This window comes from Eulemur rufifrons, chromosome 19 (genome assembly GCF_041146395.1).
Source record: "Eulemur rufifrons isolate Redbay chromosome 19, OSU_ERuf_1, whole genome shotgun sequence".
Taxonomy (NCBI): domain Eukaryota; kingdom Metazoa; phylum Chordata; class Mammalia; order Primates; family Lemuridae; genus Eulemur; species Eulemur rufifrons.
In genome coordinates this window covers 43953257-43969461 of record NC_091001.1, presented here as the reverse complement: position 1 = coordinate 43969461, position 16205 = coordinate 43953257, and the positions used below count along the sequence as shown (strand labels likewise).

The window sequence follows — 16205 nt, the reverse complement described above, 5'->3', positions numbered from 1 at the left end:
TGGTACCAGAAGTCATTATAGTTCTACAAAATAAAATAGCACTGAATTCCTATGTAAACACACACATACACCTCAACTCACCCCTAAAAGATGGAACAATGCTAATCTATATAAGAAATTTGAAAAATAACTATAGGAAGCAACATCACATTTTTCTAAGGAAACATTTAATTGATAGATGTCTAAAGGAAAAGCTCTGTATCTAATATAAAAAAATGTGAAGTCAGTTGGAAGCACTGAGAAAACCTGGGCAATACAAGTTATTTTTCAAATTAACACATGGCTACTGACCATCTACTGTGTGCTCATTTCTGAGAGGAAATATGAGACGTGACTTGAAGCAGCTGATAGTCTGGTTTAGGAAGCAAGAAAGTGGTGAGATAATAAACAAAAAATTATTTAAATAGACCAAGACAGTGATAAGAGTTATCATAAATCCAGATAGCCTATGCAAACAAAAAGTGCCTTTACAATTGCAAATGAGTAAGATATGACTTCACATCAGTGTTCAACAGAACAATTCCCCAAGGAGGGGGCATCTGCACAGGGTTCTGACTCATTATGTAGGCTGAGTGGAGAAGGTAGGTGGAGAAGGCATCTCAGACTAGTGGAACAGCTAAGGTAAAGGCATGCAGACTGGGAAGCATAGATAGAGGTGTGGCTGAGGATGTCAACAGAGCTAGTTCATCTGTAATAGAGGCTCTTATCCAGAGCAGCAGGAGGTTGGGGTAGACTGAAGATGGCATTAAACGCCAAACGGAGGCATGGGGATTTCTCTTGTAGGCAGTGCAAAGGATTTTGGGAGGGGGGCAATGGGTTCAAACGGATGAGAATGGTTAACGTGGCAGTGATACACAAGAGGAAGAAACAGATTTGGGGCAAGGACCAGTTACAAAATTATGGCAAGCATCCAGGTATAAAGTGACTTGGATGGGTGTTAGAGAAAAGTGCCAGGGGAGAAAAGGAGAGATGGAGCAAACCAAGCTATTACTAGTGTAAAATATTTGCAATTTCTGCTCCTGTGAACTTTGGCTCTCTGGGAAGAAATTCCTGTATGATTTTTGGGCTCTAAGACTGGCATCCTGACCTCAGCTGTGTAGGTGCCTCCAGTTTGAGCTGGAGCTCAACCACTTTGAGCTGGTTCCCTGAATTCCAGGCTCAGCTTGCTCCTCTGAACTTTGAATGTTTGAAGGACTGTCCCACTATGAGCTAATCCTCATTAGGCAAGACTCCTCTGGTCTATACCAACTCTTGGTCTTGGCTTCTCCACTTAAGATGTACAGCCAAGATAGTATGGACTTAAAGAAGAGCCTGACAAGGTTCTGAGACCTAGTAAATTTGGGGGTAACTATTTAATATTACAGAAAATAAAAAGTAATACCAAAGATGCACAGATGGCTTGAAGTAACAAACAAGATAATTAGTTTTGCAAACGTTGGTATAGCTGTATATTTGATGTTTTAAATGATTTTATTGAGGTATAATTTACATACCATCAAATTCACCATTTTAAGTGTACAATTCAATGATTTTTAGTGAATTTACCAAACTGTTCACCCATCACCACCATCCAGTTTTAGAACATTTCCATCATCCCAAAGATTCCTCATAACATTTGCAGTTGCTCCCAGTTGCCACTCCCAGGCCACCACTAATCTACTTTGTCTCTGAAGATCTGCCTTTTTGGACACTTCCGATAGTGGAATCATGTAATATGTGGTCTCTGGCACCTGCCTTCTTTCACTTATAATGTTTTTGAGGTTTTGATTTTTTTTTAATAATACCAATATTTTAGTGATTTTTATGTATAAACAAACACTGTTTTCATTTCCTTTCAAGAAATTCTAAACCCAGCCAGGTATGGTGGTGCACACCTGTAGTCCCAACTAATAAGGAGGCTGAGGTGGGAAGATCACTTGAGCCCACAAGTTCCAATCCAACCTGGGCAACATAGAAAGACCTCATCTCTAAAAAAAAAATATTTAAAAAATTTTCCAAATCCAGCAGCATAAATACATATGGAAAATTGCTTTCTGTTCAAACATAGACTACTCCATTGCCTCACAGAGAAAAGTAACATGTGTTAAAGAGAAGCAAGTACAGGTGGGTATTGTACAGGGAAGGCCTTCAGTGTCTCAATCCCCAAACTGCAACTGTCTATAGGCAAGGACATGGCACTTCCTGAACATCAGCTTCCTTAGCTCTAAAACATGGCTGGGCTAGATCACTGATTGCTCTCTACCTTTCTCAGCCTCCATCCTCCTCACCCAGGCAGTAACACTGTGTCCTATCAGTAACAGGATGGGAGTCACTGCACAAGTGCACTTATACAAATGCCTCCCACCAGGTAGAACATCACCAGATAAGGTGATTTCTCAGCTTCCTATCAGCTCTAGTTTTATGAATCTCAAGTCTGAAAGGAAGTTTCATTAATCTCCCAGAGTTTCTCTTGGAGGTTAAGACTTAATGTATGCTGAGGCCTGACTATACTAGTGGGTTTTTCGAGTTTCACTAAATTCAAAGAGTTGCTGTAGCACAACTTCTCTGGTGTGCAAAAGCGTGGAACATCCACAGAGGCTTTCCCACTGCATCACATTACCAGTTTTCTACCTAGTAGGGAGAGTTCTCTGAGGTTTATAAAGCAATGAGATTTGCCTGAAGGCATTCTCACATTCACCACTTTATAGGGTTTTTCTTAAGTATGAATTTTCTGAACCTTAATAAGGGATGAGCTCTGACTAAAGACCTTCCCCCATTTCCTGTTTTCATAGAGCTTCTCTCTAATATGTGTTCTTGACTTACCACACTTGTAGAATTTCTCTCCAGTATGAGCTATCTGATTTTTTAAAGGAACAGTATGTGACTGAAGGCTTGCCATACTCACATTGATAAGTCTCTTCCCAAGTATAAATTGTCTGATGTTGAATGACATACATCCTCTGACTGAAGCTTTCCACATTCATTACATTCACATGGTTTCTCATTAGTATGGATTCTCCAGTGTTTGGTGAGAGAGGGGGTGTGTCTGAAATCCCACCTTCTCTCTTGAAATCAATAGGGCTTCTCTTTAGTATGTACTGTCTGATGTGGAACAAGACATGCGCTCTGACCAAAGGCATTCCCACATACATTACACTTTTAGCATCTCTGGCCAATATGAATTCTCTGAGGTTTGGTAATGTGTCTACTCCAGCTGAAAGCCCTTCTACATTCACTGAATTCATAGGAGTTTTTTTCCAGCATGACTTTTCTGATGCTTAATAAGGGATGCAGTGTGAGCAAAGGCCCTTCCACATTCATTACATTTATAGGGTTTCTCTCCAGTATGAAATCTGTAATGTTGGGTGAGAGATGAACTCTGACTGAAGGCTCTCCCACATTTATTACATTTGTAAGGTTTCTCTCCAGTATGAAATCTATAATGCACAATGAGAGAAGAGCTCTGGCTAAAGGTTCTCCCACATTCCTTACATTCATACGGCTTTTCTCCAGTATGAGTCCTCTGATGTTTAATAAGGGATGAAGTATGACCAAAGGCTCGTCCACATTCATTACATTTGTAGGGTTTCTCTCCAGTGTGAAATCTATAATGTAGAACAAGAGATGAACTCTGACTGAAGGCTCTCCCACATTCACTGCATTCATAGGGCTTTTCTCCAGTATGAGTTCTCTGATGTTTAATAAGGGATGAAATATGACCAAAAGCTCTTCCACATTCACTGCATTCATAGGGCTTTTCTCCAGTGTGACATCGCTGATGGCGCCGAAGTTCTGATTGGAAATGGAAGGACTTCCCACATTCATTACATTTACAAGATTTCTTCTCTGGATGGGTTCTCTCAGAGTTATTACCCCCTGAAGTCTGTATGAATTCTGTATCACATTTATAGGATCCTTCTCCCATGGGAACACTGTGTTGCTTAACAAAGATGGATCTTAAGCCTAAACTTCTCCCAAATTCACTCCACTCATTTCTCCTAAGATTAGTAGAAGATTTGTGAGTGGTTAACATTTTTTTCAGGGGTCTTTCCTGTTTTATCTGCTGCATCTCTAACTGGGCGTCACAACCACACATTGCTTTCAGTTTGGAGGACCAGAGCTCATCTTGAGTGTGTTTTTCGACTGATGCTACCTGATATAATTCTTCTTTGGAAACTCCCTGATTTGGAATTGATTCTTTGGCTTTAGGCCTCCTCTTTAAGTCTGTTAAAAAAAAAAAAAAAAAAAAAAAGACATTCTAGTATTACCTGTTCTATGTGCCAAGAGGAAATTAAACTCTTATAATGGATGTAAGATAATTAAGCTTAAAAATAATATCTAAAAGAGGTATACAGATTCTTTCAAGAATGGTTTATGTCTGAAGAAGATTTTGGAACTGTCAAGAACAAGTGATGAAGGAGTGACTGAAGATTAGGAAAACCTGAGAGAACTGTGTTTGGACTCCAGTACACAAGGTAAGTCCAAGGACTATAATGATGAGAGGAGGGAAGGAAGGGTGACAAGGGAAAGACTAAATTTAAGGGATAGGGATAAAAAGAAATAGACAAAGTGTGGGATTGTAAGTCACCTTGTGATCTCCTCAGGCCTAGATTATTGTAGCAGACTTCTATCCAGTCCTCCTACCTTCAGTATTTCCTGAAACCCCTCATCATGTTCTTCTTCCCAAAATTCTTCTTTCCTTGTGTTTTTTTTCCCAGTCTTAATCCTCCAAAGGCTCTCCTGTGCCTACAGGATAAACTCTGACTTTCTCACTCCAGCCCTACAATACTTAACCAAGATCCCGCCCTTTTCTTCGGCAGGTGCCTTCAGCACAGAAGCTGGCTGGGTCCCTGTTTCCCATATATCCACATCCACTCTCACCACCCTCTTTCTTTAATGCTTTGCACACCTTTCAGGGACAAGCTGATGTCCTCCACAAAGTCTTCCCTCAACATCTCAGTCTGTATGCCATATATCATTATGCATTATGTACATATACATATGTGTCATATTACTGTATTATATAATTGTGAGAGGTGAATAATTCTCCCCCAAAGATGTCCATGCCCTAAATCCCAAGAACGTGTGAATAGGTAGGTTATCTTACATGGCAAAAGGGACTTTGCAGATGTCATTAAGGGCACAGACCTTGAGATGGGGAGATTATCTGGGATTATTTAAGTAGGCCCAATCTAATCACATGAGTCCTTAAAATTGGAGAACATTTCCTGGCTGGGCAGAGATGCAGTGCAAGGAAGACTCCACCCAACAATGCTGGCTTTGAAGGTGGAGGAAGGACATCAGAGCCAAGGCACGTGACAGTCTCTAGAAGCTGGGAACACCCCTTGGTTTACAGCCAGCAAGAAAATGAAAACTTCAGTTTTACAAATGCAAGGAATTGGTACTGCCAATGATCCAGATGAACAGGAAACAGGTTCTCCCCTAGATACTCCAGAAAGGGACGCAACCCTGTGGACACCTTGGCTCTAACCATGTGAGACCCATGCCAGACTTCTGATCTATAAACTGTGAGATAATAAGTTTGTGTTGCTTAAAGCTACAAAGTTTGTGGTAATAGAAATAACAGAAGACTAATACAATAATAACAAAGACACTTCTGAAGAGAGAAATGGCTAGCCACACATAACCAGTAGTCTCAGAGGTCAGACTTCAGAGAGATTCTGAGTCAATAGGTCTTATGTGCCTCTGGAGAGTCTGAATGTTTAACAAGCTCCTTGGGACATTCTGAAACACAGCCACGCTGTGGACCACTGTAAATAAACAGATATTGATCATGAGACTAGATCTGGATGTCAGACCCTTGATCTCATTCAGGAAGGAAGTAAGAGCAAGTACCAACACAGAGAAGTTCTGCATCTTCCCTCTCGGTCTTATACTCTAGGCTCCTATGATGAGGCCCAGCCTATCCTCTCAGGATTTAAGCACCTCTTTTCTAAGCTTCAGCCCTAGCCTGAGCCTATGATTCTGCCTCAGAGATGAACACTGACTGGCACAGACTGTCACCTGCCTCTGGTATTCCTGGGCTACACACAGCAGTCAGGAGAGCTTTGAGTCCAAAATTCTGCTCCAAGGAATTGAGCCTTCCAGGTACTCTCAAATCACCTTTAGATGACTTGAGATACCATCAACAGCTGGCAAGGAGTAGTCCTTGTTCCTGGAACCACTTCTGTTGAGGTTCAGCCTAATCAAGCTTGAAGTATTCTCATCTTGATCTTCCTGATATCCTCTGTCTGTCCCTGCCCATAACCCTTTTGTTTCTGGGCTGCTCAACTGTTCTGCTTGACTCCTTGCTAACTCCCTTAACCCTGCTGATATGGTAATTACCTGGCCATATATTACTTTTGATCCATCTAACATAGACTGTAAGACATCTAGTGATGCCGTATGGCACCAATAACCCAGAAGGCATAGGCAGAAATGGATACCAAAGGAAGGGTAAACACTAGAAAAGAAAATGAACGTCTCCTCTTCTGACACCAGAAATAATTACAAAATTTAAAATACTGGAGTTGAGGACTCAAGCCAAGTGGCCTCACCTACTGAAAAGACAGCTCCCTGACCAAGGGTTCAGGAAAACTTTACACCCTGAGAGGGGCCTTATAATGTACAATGCTGTTTAGCTCTCACTCACTCACCTGACTGGGCACCTACTGAGATTTCTCTCTCCAATATGCAGGGCTCTTCCCCTTCCTCCAGCTGGCAGATCACATATGGTTTGGACATTGGAAGCCCTGATGGTAAAGAAAGAAAAGTCACTCTGGGAGGCCGAGGTGGGCGGATCGTTTGAGCTCAGGAGTTCGAGACCAGCCTGAGCAAGAGCGAGACCCCATCTCTACTAAAAATAGAAAGAAATTATATGGACAGCTAAAAATATATATAGAAAAAATTAGCCGGGCATGGTGGTGCATGCCTGTAGTCCCAGCTACTCGGGAGGCTGAGACAGGAGGATCGCTTGAGCTCAGGAGTTTGAGGTTGCTGTGAGCTAGGCTGATGCCACGGCACTCACTCTAGCCTGGGCAACAAAGTGAGACTCTGTCTCAAAAAAAAAAAAAAAAGAAAGAAAAGGATTGTGGCTATGTGTGCTGGCAGCCAAGTCCTTGAACTTCGATCATCATGGTGGAAAAATACTGTAGGTGTTGAAAGCCTCCAGAGAATAGGCATTGTGAAATGTCAGGAGCAGAGTCAGGAAATTTGCTATTTCAACTCTGCAAGAAACAGGACTTTTCCTAGAACTAGGAGCAGAAATACTGTATCTCTGGGCCCCACAGAGAATATAAATGTCTGATTCCAGAACCCCAGGGCAAAACTCAGCAATAGGCCTACACGCCCTTAACATTTAAACACCAAGGAAATCAAGAAGGCCTGCTGGGAAGGCTTTGGGCTTTGGAGGTACAGCGCTCACCCAGGGAGGCCAGGTTCCTGAAGTTCTCCAGCATCACCTCCCTGTATAGGTCCTTCTGAGCAGGGTCCAGCTGCCCCCACTCCCACTGGGTAAATTCCACAGTCACATCCTCGAATGTCATCAGGTCCTGAAACAGAAGACACTCCTGTACCCTCAAGGAGCACACTCATGGCCCTGGGCAGAAGAGTGGATAGGCATCTGAGGAGAACCTCAGGATGTGTAAGAAGTGATTTCAAGAGTTCCTAGCTACCCCAGTGCCCACAGAGTTGTAGGTTTCATCATCACAAAAATATTTTCAACTGCTCCAGGGATTGTATCATCCTAACTACTTGGTATCCCACCCATTGCCCACTTACATACCTATCCACATCAAGCCACCAGGAAATATCATCAGGATCTCAGGAGAATCAGGCCTACAGAGACATTCTGCTTAGGTAGGGGAGGTGAATATAATATGTTTCCTCATTTGTCAAGAGGTTTTATTCTCAATTTAGTTGCATTTAATTGGAATCAATTAGAATTAACAGACTAATATGCTTTGCATTCTAAAATGCATAAGTATCAGTAGTCTTCGAATAAGATATTTTTGAAACTTATGACCTATAATTTTAAGGACAATTTTTACTAAAGCCCAATCAAATAATTTGGGGCTTATAATAATTGATCCCCCTACCTGCCTGTCAGCACACATTTATATTGAATCAATAGGTTTGTACGGGCCACAAGTGGTGGCTTATGCCTGTAATCCTAGCACGTTGGGAGGCTGAGGCAGGAGCACTGCTTGAGGCTAGGAGTTCAAAACCAGCCTAGGCAATAGCAAGACCCCGTCTCTACAGAAAATTAAAAAAAAAAAAAATTAGCAGGGCATGGTGGCGTGCCTGTCGTCCCAGCTACTAGGAAAGCTGAGGTAGGAGGATCATTTGAACCTATTGGGGTAGCTTAGAAATGTTGGGGTGACCTAGGGAGATTGCTGGTGTAGAAACCTCTGTGGATATGACAGTCTGCATAGGTGTGGCTGCATAGGTGTTTTCCAAATGATAAGGACATTCCAAGGGCAGGAGGAACTGAAAACAGTTCCTCTCCCGGGGCAGAAAACTCTCCAGGACTGCTATCAGGAACATCCAACTGCTGTAAAACTGGCCTGGCCACAATCCCAAGATTTTTGTTCTTATTTTGTTTTATGCTAGAAATAGCTTTGCTGAGGTTAATGTGCACCTGGATATCTTAATCTTTATCAGTGATCTTTAAAGCTTACCTGAATGACGTTTACCTGTTATTGTAATCTTTTTGGAAATCTTTAGAATTTGTTTGCCTGTGGGATAGCTATAGAGAATTGTTTGCTTGTATGATTTAGGATGATCTTTTTTCTTAGAATGAATAAATACAAGTGAGGAATTACTCTCAGGACTCTTGGTCCGGAAAGCCTTGAGTCCCCTGACCCCACTCTTTCTCTTCTATTGTCTCATTTCTTATTCCTGCGTGATGCCCTGTTTTCAACCCTGTTGGCTGGGGAATCTCCTGGCATGAACCCAAGAGTTGGAGGTTGCAGTGAGCTATGATGATGCCACTGCCTTCATACCCAGGCAACAGAGACTTTGTCTCAGGAAAAAAAAAAAACAAAAAGTTTTGTAAGTTTGATCACCCTGAATCCTTTCCCCCAAAACCTAATCATTATTCAGTCTCTGAGTCTACAAAGGTGAGCATGAGACCCAGGACCCCAGGTCACCACTATAGGGTATAACCATTCTATAGGTCCTAGCCAGAACTACCCTGTCGCCCTCAATCTCATCGATTAGAATACTTACCATTTGACTTATATTGTATGGTAATCCATATATGAACTAAAAAGCAGAATAAGTGACAGTACTGTAAACTCCTATCATTACTCCAGAGTATTTAAAAATCAAATCTCATTTAGACACTGATTCCACAGAATGATAAGCTGAAATAATCTTACATTAGCATAAAAGTCAGCCAAAATAATCAAATGTGGAAAACTCACTACTACAGTAACCTCTTGTGATAGATTATAGTATTTGTCCAAAATATACACTGGCCCTCCGGACATGATTGAGCTGCCTGCCCCCTGACCCAGGTATAGCCATGTAATCAGCTTTCTCAAATGAAATGTGAAGGCAGAGACATGAGCTACAGGTGAGCAAAAGATTTCAGAGCCAGTGGGCGTTCTGCAGTTGCTCTTTTCCCTCTGCCTTGAGAATGGCACATGATCTGAGTGAAGATGTGGGCAAAGCCACAGCAGGCATGTAATAATAAACCTTTTTTGGTGTATGTCTCTGAGGGTTTGCTGTTGTTATCATGGTATAAATAACCTAAACTGACTCATTAAAAAACTGGTACTCAAAGTGAGATTCTACCGTAACTAAACAGCCAAAAATAACTTTCTTTTTTGAAAGGACATCAGCTTCAAGGGCAGGCAATGAGGAAATTTATTGGCAAGGTGACAACCTATGTAATTTGGTGGTGAACTGTTTGGTAAAACTATTGCCTTCAGTAAGTTGAAATATGAACAATGTAAGCATGAGCTTCTGATGTAACGAGAAGAGGCTAGAAACATAACATTAATAGTGTGAGTTGGTTGTTATTGGCTGCATTAGACAAAGTATTACACGAAGAAAAATATGCTCAAGAGTTTGCTGATTTGCAAAACAAAAGGCAATAGGAAGCATCCAGAAATGCCAGGACTTCCAGGGTTGGAGACTTAACCAATTCTCACTTCCAACTGGAAAAGACAATATACATAAGGCTTTTGTATGACAAAAGATGATTTAAAGCCAGACTATTATCAAGGACTAAATCATGAATCTGGTTTTCAAATGGCTCCCAGTAAATCCTTTCAGTGGGACCAAACTGTTCGGAGTGGAAAAAAAGTATGGCCATCCCAAGGATGGCCAAAAAGCTACAGAAAGCTCCACAATTAAGTCTAAAGAGAAGGGTACATTTCAAAAAGAACTATGGGGTACAGCTATTGACACATGGAGCCAGCTGGAAGCAAATACATAAAAAACTGATATAGTTTTTGAGAGTTACACATAAAACAATCTTAGGCCATCAACCTGCTCTGGCAGGATGAGAAAGCTGCTTTGCCCCTGAGAGAGCTTATTCTTCAATACCATCTTTATATGTGACCAAGAAGGATACTGTGAAAGGAAGGAACTTCCCGAGGGCAGAGCCAACAGCCCAGAACACTAAGCTGGGGAGCTCCACCCAGGGAGCACAACCAAGGCATAGCCCAGGATTTTCTGACTCCCAAGATCAAGGGTCCTCACAGTATCTGCCCAGTGGAATTTCATAACTGTTATGGACCTGGGAGTGCTGGGCTCCTCCCATGCTTTCCCTTTCTGAATAGGAGTTTTTATTGTGGTCATCCTGTCCCTACTGTTCACTGTATGTTGGATATTTGGATTCAGGTTAACTGCCCTTTTAGTTCATAAGTCTCCAGATCCCAAGGATCTACATCCAGGCCCAATGTAGATATTATCATACCATCCGAGACTTTGATCATGATGCTCTGACTGAATGGGGGTTATCTCTATCGGGAAGGCATTTTGTGTGCAGGAGAGAGGGAAGTGAACATCTATGAGTAAGAAAATACACAGTGGTAAACTAATTTTTTCTTTAAAATAATCACGATCCCTCTCTTTGGGCCCCTCATTCTAGGAGGCTTATACTTCCCACTTTATTGACATTAAGCTTGGCCACGTGACCTGCTTCATCCAGTGGGTTGTGAGCAGAAGCAACACCTGCCACTTCTGAGCAGGAGCTTGAGGAGCCAAAGTGCTGACATTGCTCTTTCCCTCTGCCATGAGAACAGCATATCCCAGAGCAGGGTTGATCCTTCAGCCTGAATCCCAGAGTGAAGAGGGTGTGCAGGAGAGTTACAGTCAGCCTGCTACTGATAAACGCAGCAGGAAGAAGACATACACCTTTGTGACTGGGAAGCTTTGAGATCTGGGGGCTGTACCACACAGAAGTAGCCTAAGCTCTTGGCTATACCCTGAATGACATACATCAAGGCCAAAGAGGTTTAAACTCTATTTATGACTCTACTATTAATAATTACCTGGAAGAACTCCTTATTGATGGGGGTTTCCCTTTTTGGCTTGAAAATGAAATGTCGATGTCTATCATCAAGCCAGAATCCCACTAAAATACCATCTTTGATACTGGGAAACTCACAGGCTGGCATCACAGCCCTCCACCTGGTTCTTCCTCCACATCCAGCTCACTACAGCCAAACCTGAATCCACCACTGGAATCAGTCACCATGATCCCCAAAGCAGACAAGGATCAAACAATTGCCATTTGCAAGAAGACTCCAACATATGAGATTGAGGTTTTATCACTAAGTGGTTAAGATCTTGGACCCAGAGAGCCTGTGTTTGAAACTGGGCTCCCTTTCTTACCACCTAGATAGCCATGATGAACAAGTTACTTTATCTCTCTGTTCTTTGATTTCCTCAGTTTACTTTTCTGTGCTTTGGTTGCTATTCTTCAAAATGGTAACCATTTTATGGGAATGTTCTAAAGATGAAATGAGTTAATATATGTAAATTGTGTAGAATATTTCCTGATACATATTTGGTTTTCAGTAAATAATAACCATTATTGTTTTCATCATAATTAACACTATCATCCTCATTTTACAGGTAGCAAACCAATGCATAGCAAGGTTACATGATTCATCCAAGGTCACACAGCCTGCATACAGTGAAGTTAAGTCTGTCTCCTCACTAATCCAGGAAGACAACATCTGAACAGGGATCCAGTCACAAATGGTCTCCCCACCTGTCCATATCCTCAGAACCTTCTTGTCCCCCCTTCTCCATGAGTGTTCACAGTCTTTCCAATGCAGGCCGATTCTCCTGTTCCCGAACATCAATGGAAAGGCCTATCTGTGCCCGTTTGCCATCAAACTATACACATCCTAGCCTGCTGCATCCTGGATGTCAGAATCCTCTCCCCACTGTGGCTGTGACACTCCTTCAAGGCAAGGGCTCTGGCATATTACCTAGTAGTCACCACAGTGCCCATTACAGAAATAAGCCAAAATGAGCCCAAATAATCCCAGTGAGTGAGTGCACACCAAGAAGAGAAGAGAGGGCCCTATGCAAGGGCAGAGTGGCCATAATCCACCTTGACAGGCTCAGCTCCTGCACAGCAGGGACAGGGGTCTTTGTTCTCTAGAACAAAAAAGTTCTAGAGAAAAGGAGGCAGAGCTATTCATAGTTCAGGCATTTGAGGAAAAATTAAGAAAACCTCAACTCACCTGGGGCCTGGCTTTCAGGAATAAACTGGTTGTTCCCTTTTCTCCTGGGAATCTCTCTGGAGGAAGAGCAGGGTCCTGAGAAGGGAGAGCTGGGAAGGTAAAAGGAGCCATAAGGGAGGCTAACCCTTACAGCATGTGCAGCTCCCAAACTGGAGACCCCTATACAGCTCTGCGTGTCACCTCCATGGTTATGGAGACACAGGTGGGTCAAAGGGAGCTAGGAGACAGCTTCTAGCCTGCCCATATAAGAGAAAAGTGCTCCTGCACACAGCAATGTGAGGCTCCTACCTGTCCTCAGGCCCACAGCAGGCTACAGGTATGTGAAGTGTGACCACAGTCTGGCCCTACCACTGGAGAATAATTTACTGGGCCTACTAAATGCAGGTCCTCTCTTGGGCATTTTGGAAATACAAACATGGAGACCTTCAAGGAATTTTAAATCTAGCCTGCAGGTTAACAACTACACAAGGCCCAAGACAAGGCCATGGAAGGATATGAGGCTTAAAGGGGAAGAAATCAGACCTCTCTCCTGATTCTTGGGAACCCAGCTCGGATGCTAGCTCTTCCTGAGAAGCTGCCCTTGGTGTTTCCAAGCACTGTTGGGTCTCTGCAGCACACTTTGAGAGCCCCTCTATTAAACAGCTTTGCATCATACTGTTTGTAAAGTCTTAAAACAAACAAACCCAAATCATGCCAGTGAAGTGGAAAGGCTTACAGTAGAAACACTGAAGTAGGCAAGCAGCCTAGCATAGTACAGGTCAGCACTTCTCAAACTTCACGTGCATATGGATCCCCGAGGATCTTGTTAAACTCTGATTCAAGACTTGTTAAGACCCTGGCTCCAGTGAGTGTGGGCTAGGGCCCAAGAATCTGCATTTCTAGAGAGCTTCCAGGTGATGCCTCTGCTGGTCTATGGGTCACACTGGGTAGTAAGGACATAAAGGAAAAAAAGAGGTGGTAGTAGGCCCAGGGATTTGGTCCAGTTTTTCCACTGGTCAGTTTTGTTTCCTTGAGCATGTGCGCTGAAAAATAAACAAATTCAAATGCTCACCTGGTGAAGGATGGGACATTATAAACTTAGAAAGTAATGGCTTAAAACCTCCTGAGTCTCCTGGATTGCATTACCCGCCCCGGCCCCATTGTTGGGGGAAGAGGCTCACAGGAGGCACCCACCATGTACACTGCTGACCTTGTACACAGCTGAGCTAGAAGAGCTGGAAAAACTCTATTAATGAAGTGATTAAGCAGATGAGAGACAAAGCTCAGATGGCCCTACTGTCCTCTCATTCCTGGCCAACGGCCACTCCTTCTCGGGTTTGTTTGCCCTCTCCCTGCCACAGCAGGAAAACATCAGATCCTCTCCTGTGCTGCTTGCTCTCCTTGTGCAGTTCGGCTCCCCCCCTCTCCTCTGGCCATTGGGACAAGTCATCCGTGGCCATCCCCTCCACCTTGCCAGTCATCCAGAGACCCATTCTGGACCTAGGAAGCTGGGACTTCAGTGGGATTCCCCAGCCTCTTCCTAGGGTCCTCCTCCTACTGGGCCTGGTACTATTAAATAACTCCGCAGGAGGGTTTGGGGCCCTCTGCACGCTTGAGAGCCAAACCTGATGCTGTGGAATCCATAGCTAGGGCAAAGGGGCGGCGTCCTTTCACTAGGTCCAAATCACAGTCTTTCGGCCACAGCCCTGCGGTCCTCCCGAGGGTTCAGGGAGCGGGGAGCAGGCTAGGGCAGCCTGGCTGACGCGGGGCATTCCCACTCAGCACAGCGAGACCCAGGAGACCTGCAGGGCCCAGAGCGGGGCTGTCAAACCTGGAAAGACGCCCAGGCGCGCAGCGCTGCTGCCCAGGGCCGTGCTCTTCTCCCGCCCTGGGACACACTCTCAGACCCCTCAGAAGCCCGGCCTCCTACTGGCTCCGCTCCGCCGCCCTTCTCAAGACCAGGCCCTGGGACCTAGTTCCCACGCGGATCCACACCCGCAGTGGCTCACACCACCAGGAGACGCGGCCGCCGCCACACCTACGACCCAGGTGCCCAGCGCTCCTCAGCTGTCCGGAGACAGAAGAGATTCCGGTAAGAGCCGCTCTGCCAAGTCTACCCCTACTCCTCAGTCCTTCCTGCCCAGCTCCACTCTCCACAGTCCCTCGCAGGCGGGCACACGGAGGGTCACCGCCAGCTCTGTCATCTGCTCTAGACGCGGTGCTCGCCGCGGCCCGCGCGCGGGGAACCGCAGAGCCCACAAAAGGCAAGGCCACGCCCCCACGCCGGCCCCGCCTCCTAAGACCATCCTGAGCCTGCGCAGACGCGGCCACCACAAAACCCATCCGAGCAAGCCCGCGGAGCGGTACGAAAGGCGCCTGCGCCCTGGCCTCCGAGAGCGGGCGTGGGCGGGGTTTGCAGAGCCCGGATGCCCCTGGGAGGGGTCGTGCGCGCCAGCTAACCGAGGACTTTTTCCCATCCCTCCCTTGGGCTGGGAACTGGGAGCATTGACCATCTTGCAAGTGCTTTTGGTAGCTGTGCTTCATAGGCTGATTTAGGGCTGCCCAGCAGAAGCCACTGGAAATTTGTTAAAAAGACAGAAATCCGGGTTCCACAGTGAATCTGCCGAATGAGGATTTCCAGGAGGCACTTCTGGTGTATCTGTTTCTAACAAGGTGCCCAGGAGATACTGGTGGCTCAAAACTAGATACTACTGGTCTATAGGTCTTTCCATGCCTCTTTGCCTTTCTCCCACTGCCCCTTGAGTTCAGCAGAGTGATAGAGAAGGGAGGACTTTGGGCTCTCTCCTGCTCCAGAAACGAGTATCACTTAAGACACAAAATATATGGGGAAACGGTCTGCTGTGGTGTGAATGTATGTGTCGTCTCCCCCCTTGCCAATTCATGTTGAAAACTAACCCCTAGAGTCATATTAGGAAATGGGGCCTTTAGGTGGTGAGCCCTTATGACCTAAGAGGCCTGAGGGAGCTTGTCAGCCCCTTTGCCCCTTCTGCCACGTGAGAACACAGAAGGCACCATCTATGAGGAACCGGCCCTTACCAGCCCTTGAATCTGATGGCACCTTGATCTTGGATTTCCCAACCTCCAGAACTGAGCAACGAATTTCTATTTTTTATAAATTAACCAGTCTAAGGTATTTTGTTATAGCAGCACCAACAGCCTAAGACACAGTCTGAGTATTAAAACAGTGGTTTTCTGGGGGCAGTCTTCAGAGAGGGGAGACTTGTGAGGACTGAGAGGTTGGTTTATCAACCTTAGTTAGGGGGTTAGGAACAAGTAATTCGAAATCAAGGCAAAAAGTCCATTCTCCTTTCTTGCTTTTTCAGGTTCTGTTTCAGTTTTCTGTCAGTACTTCCAGTGGTACAGATGGCCAGAATGGCACAGCAAGTTCCTAGCAAGCAAGCAAGCAGGCCCTATTCCTCCCAAGCAGGAGACACTGCCTGGGAACCAGGGTTGGCACAGGAGTTTGCATTCCCATCTTCCGTGCTCTCAACCAAAAAGGTGAAGGGATGGACAAAT

General features: G+C 44.6%; 1 protein-coding gene across 1 annotated transcript; it reads right to left on the bottom strand.

Moving 5' to 3' along the window:
* Positions 1 to 3170: 3170 nt before the first annotated feature.
* ZNF514 (zinc finger protein 514) lies at positions 3171 to 14834 on the bottom strand. Its single transcript, XM_069494438.1, is given in 7 exon segments — positions 3171 to 4203; positions 6636 to 6731; positions 7403 to 7529; positions 12690 to 12778; positions 13212 to 13213; positions 14184 to 14245; positions 14247 to 14834. Coding segments are annotated over 7 exon segments (1425 nt in total). The 5' UTR covers positions 14313 to 14834; the 3' UTR covers positions 3171 to 3220.
* Between the last annotated feature and the right edge of the window lie 1371 nt (positions 14835 to 16205).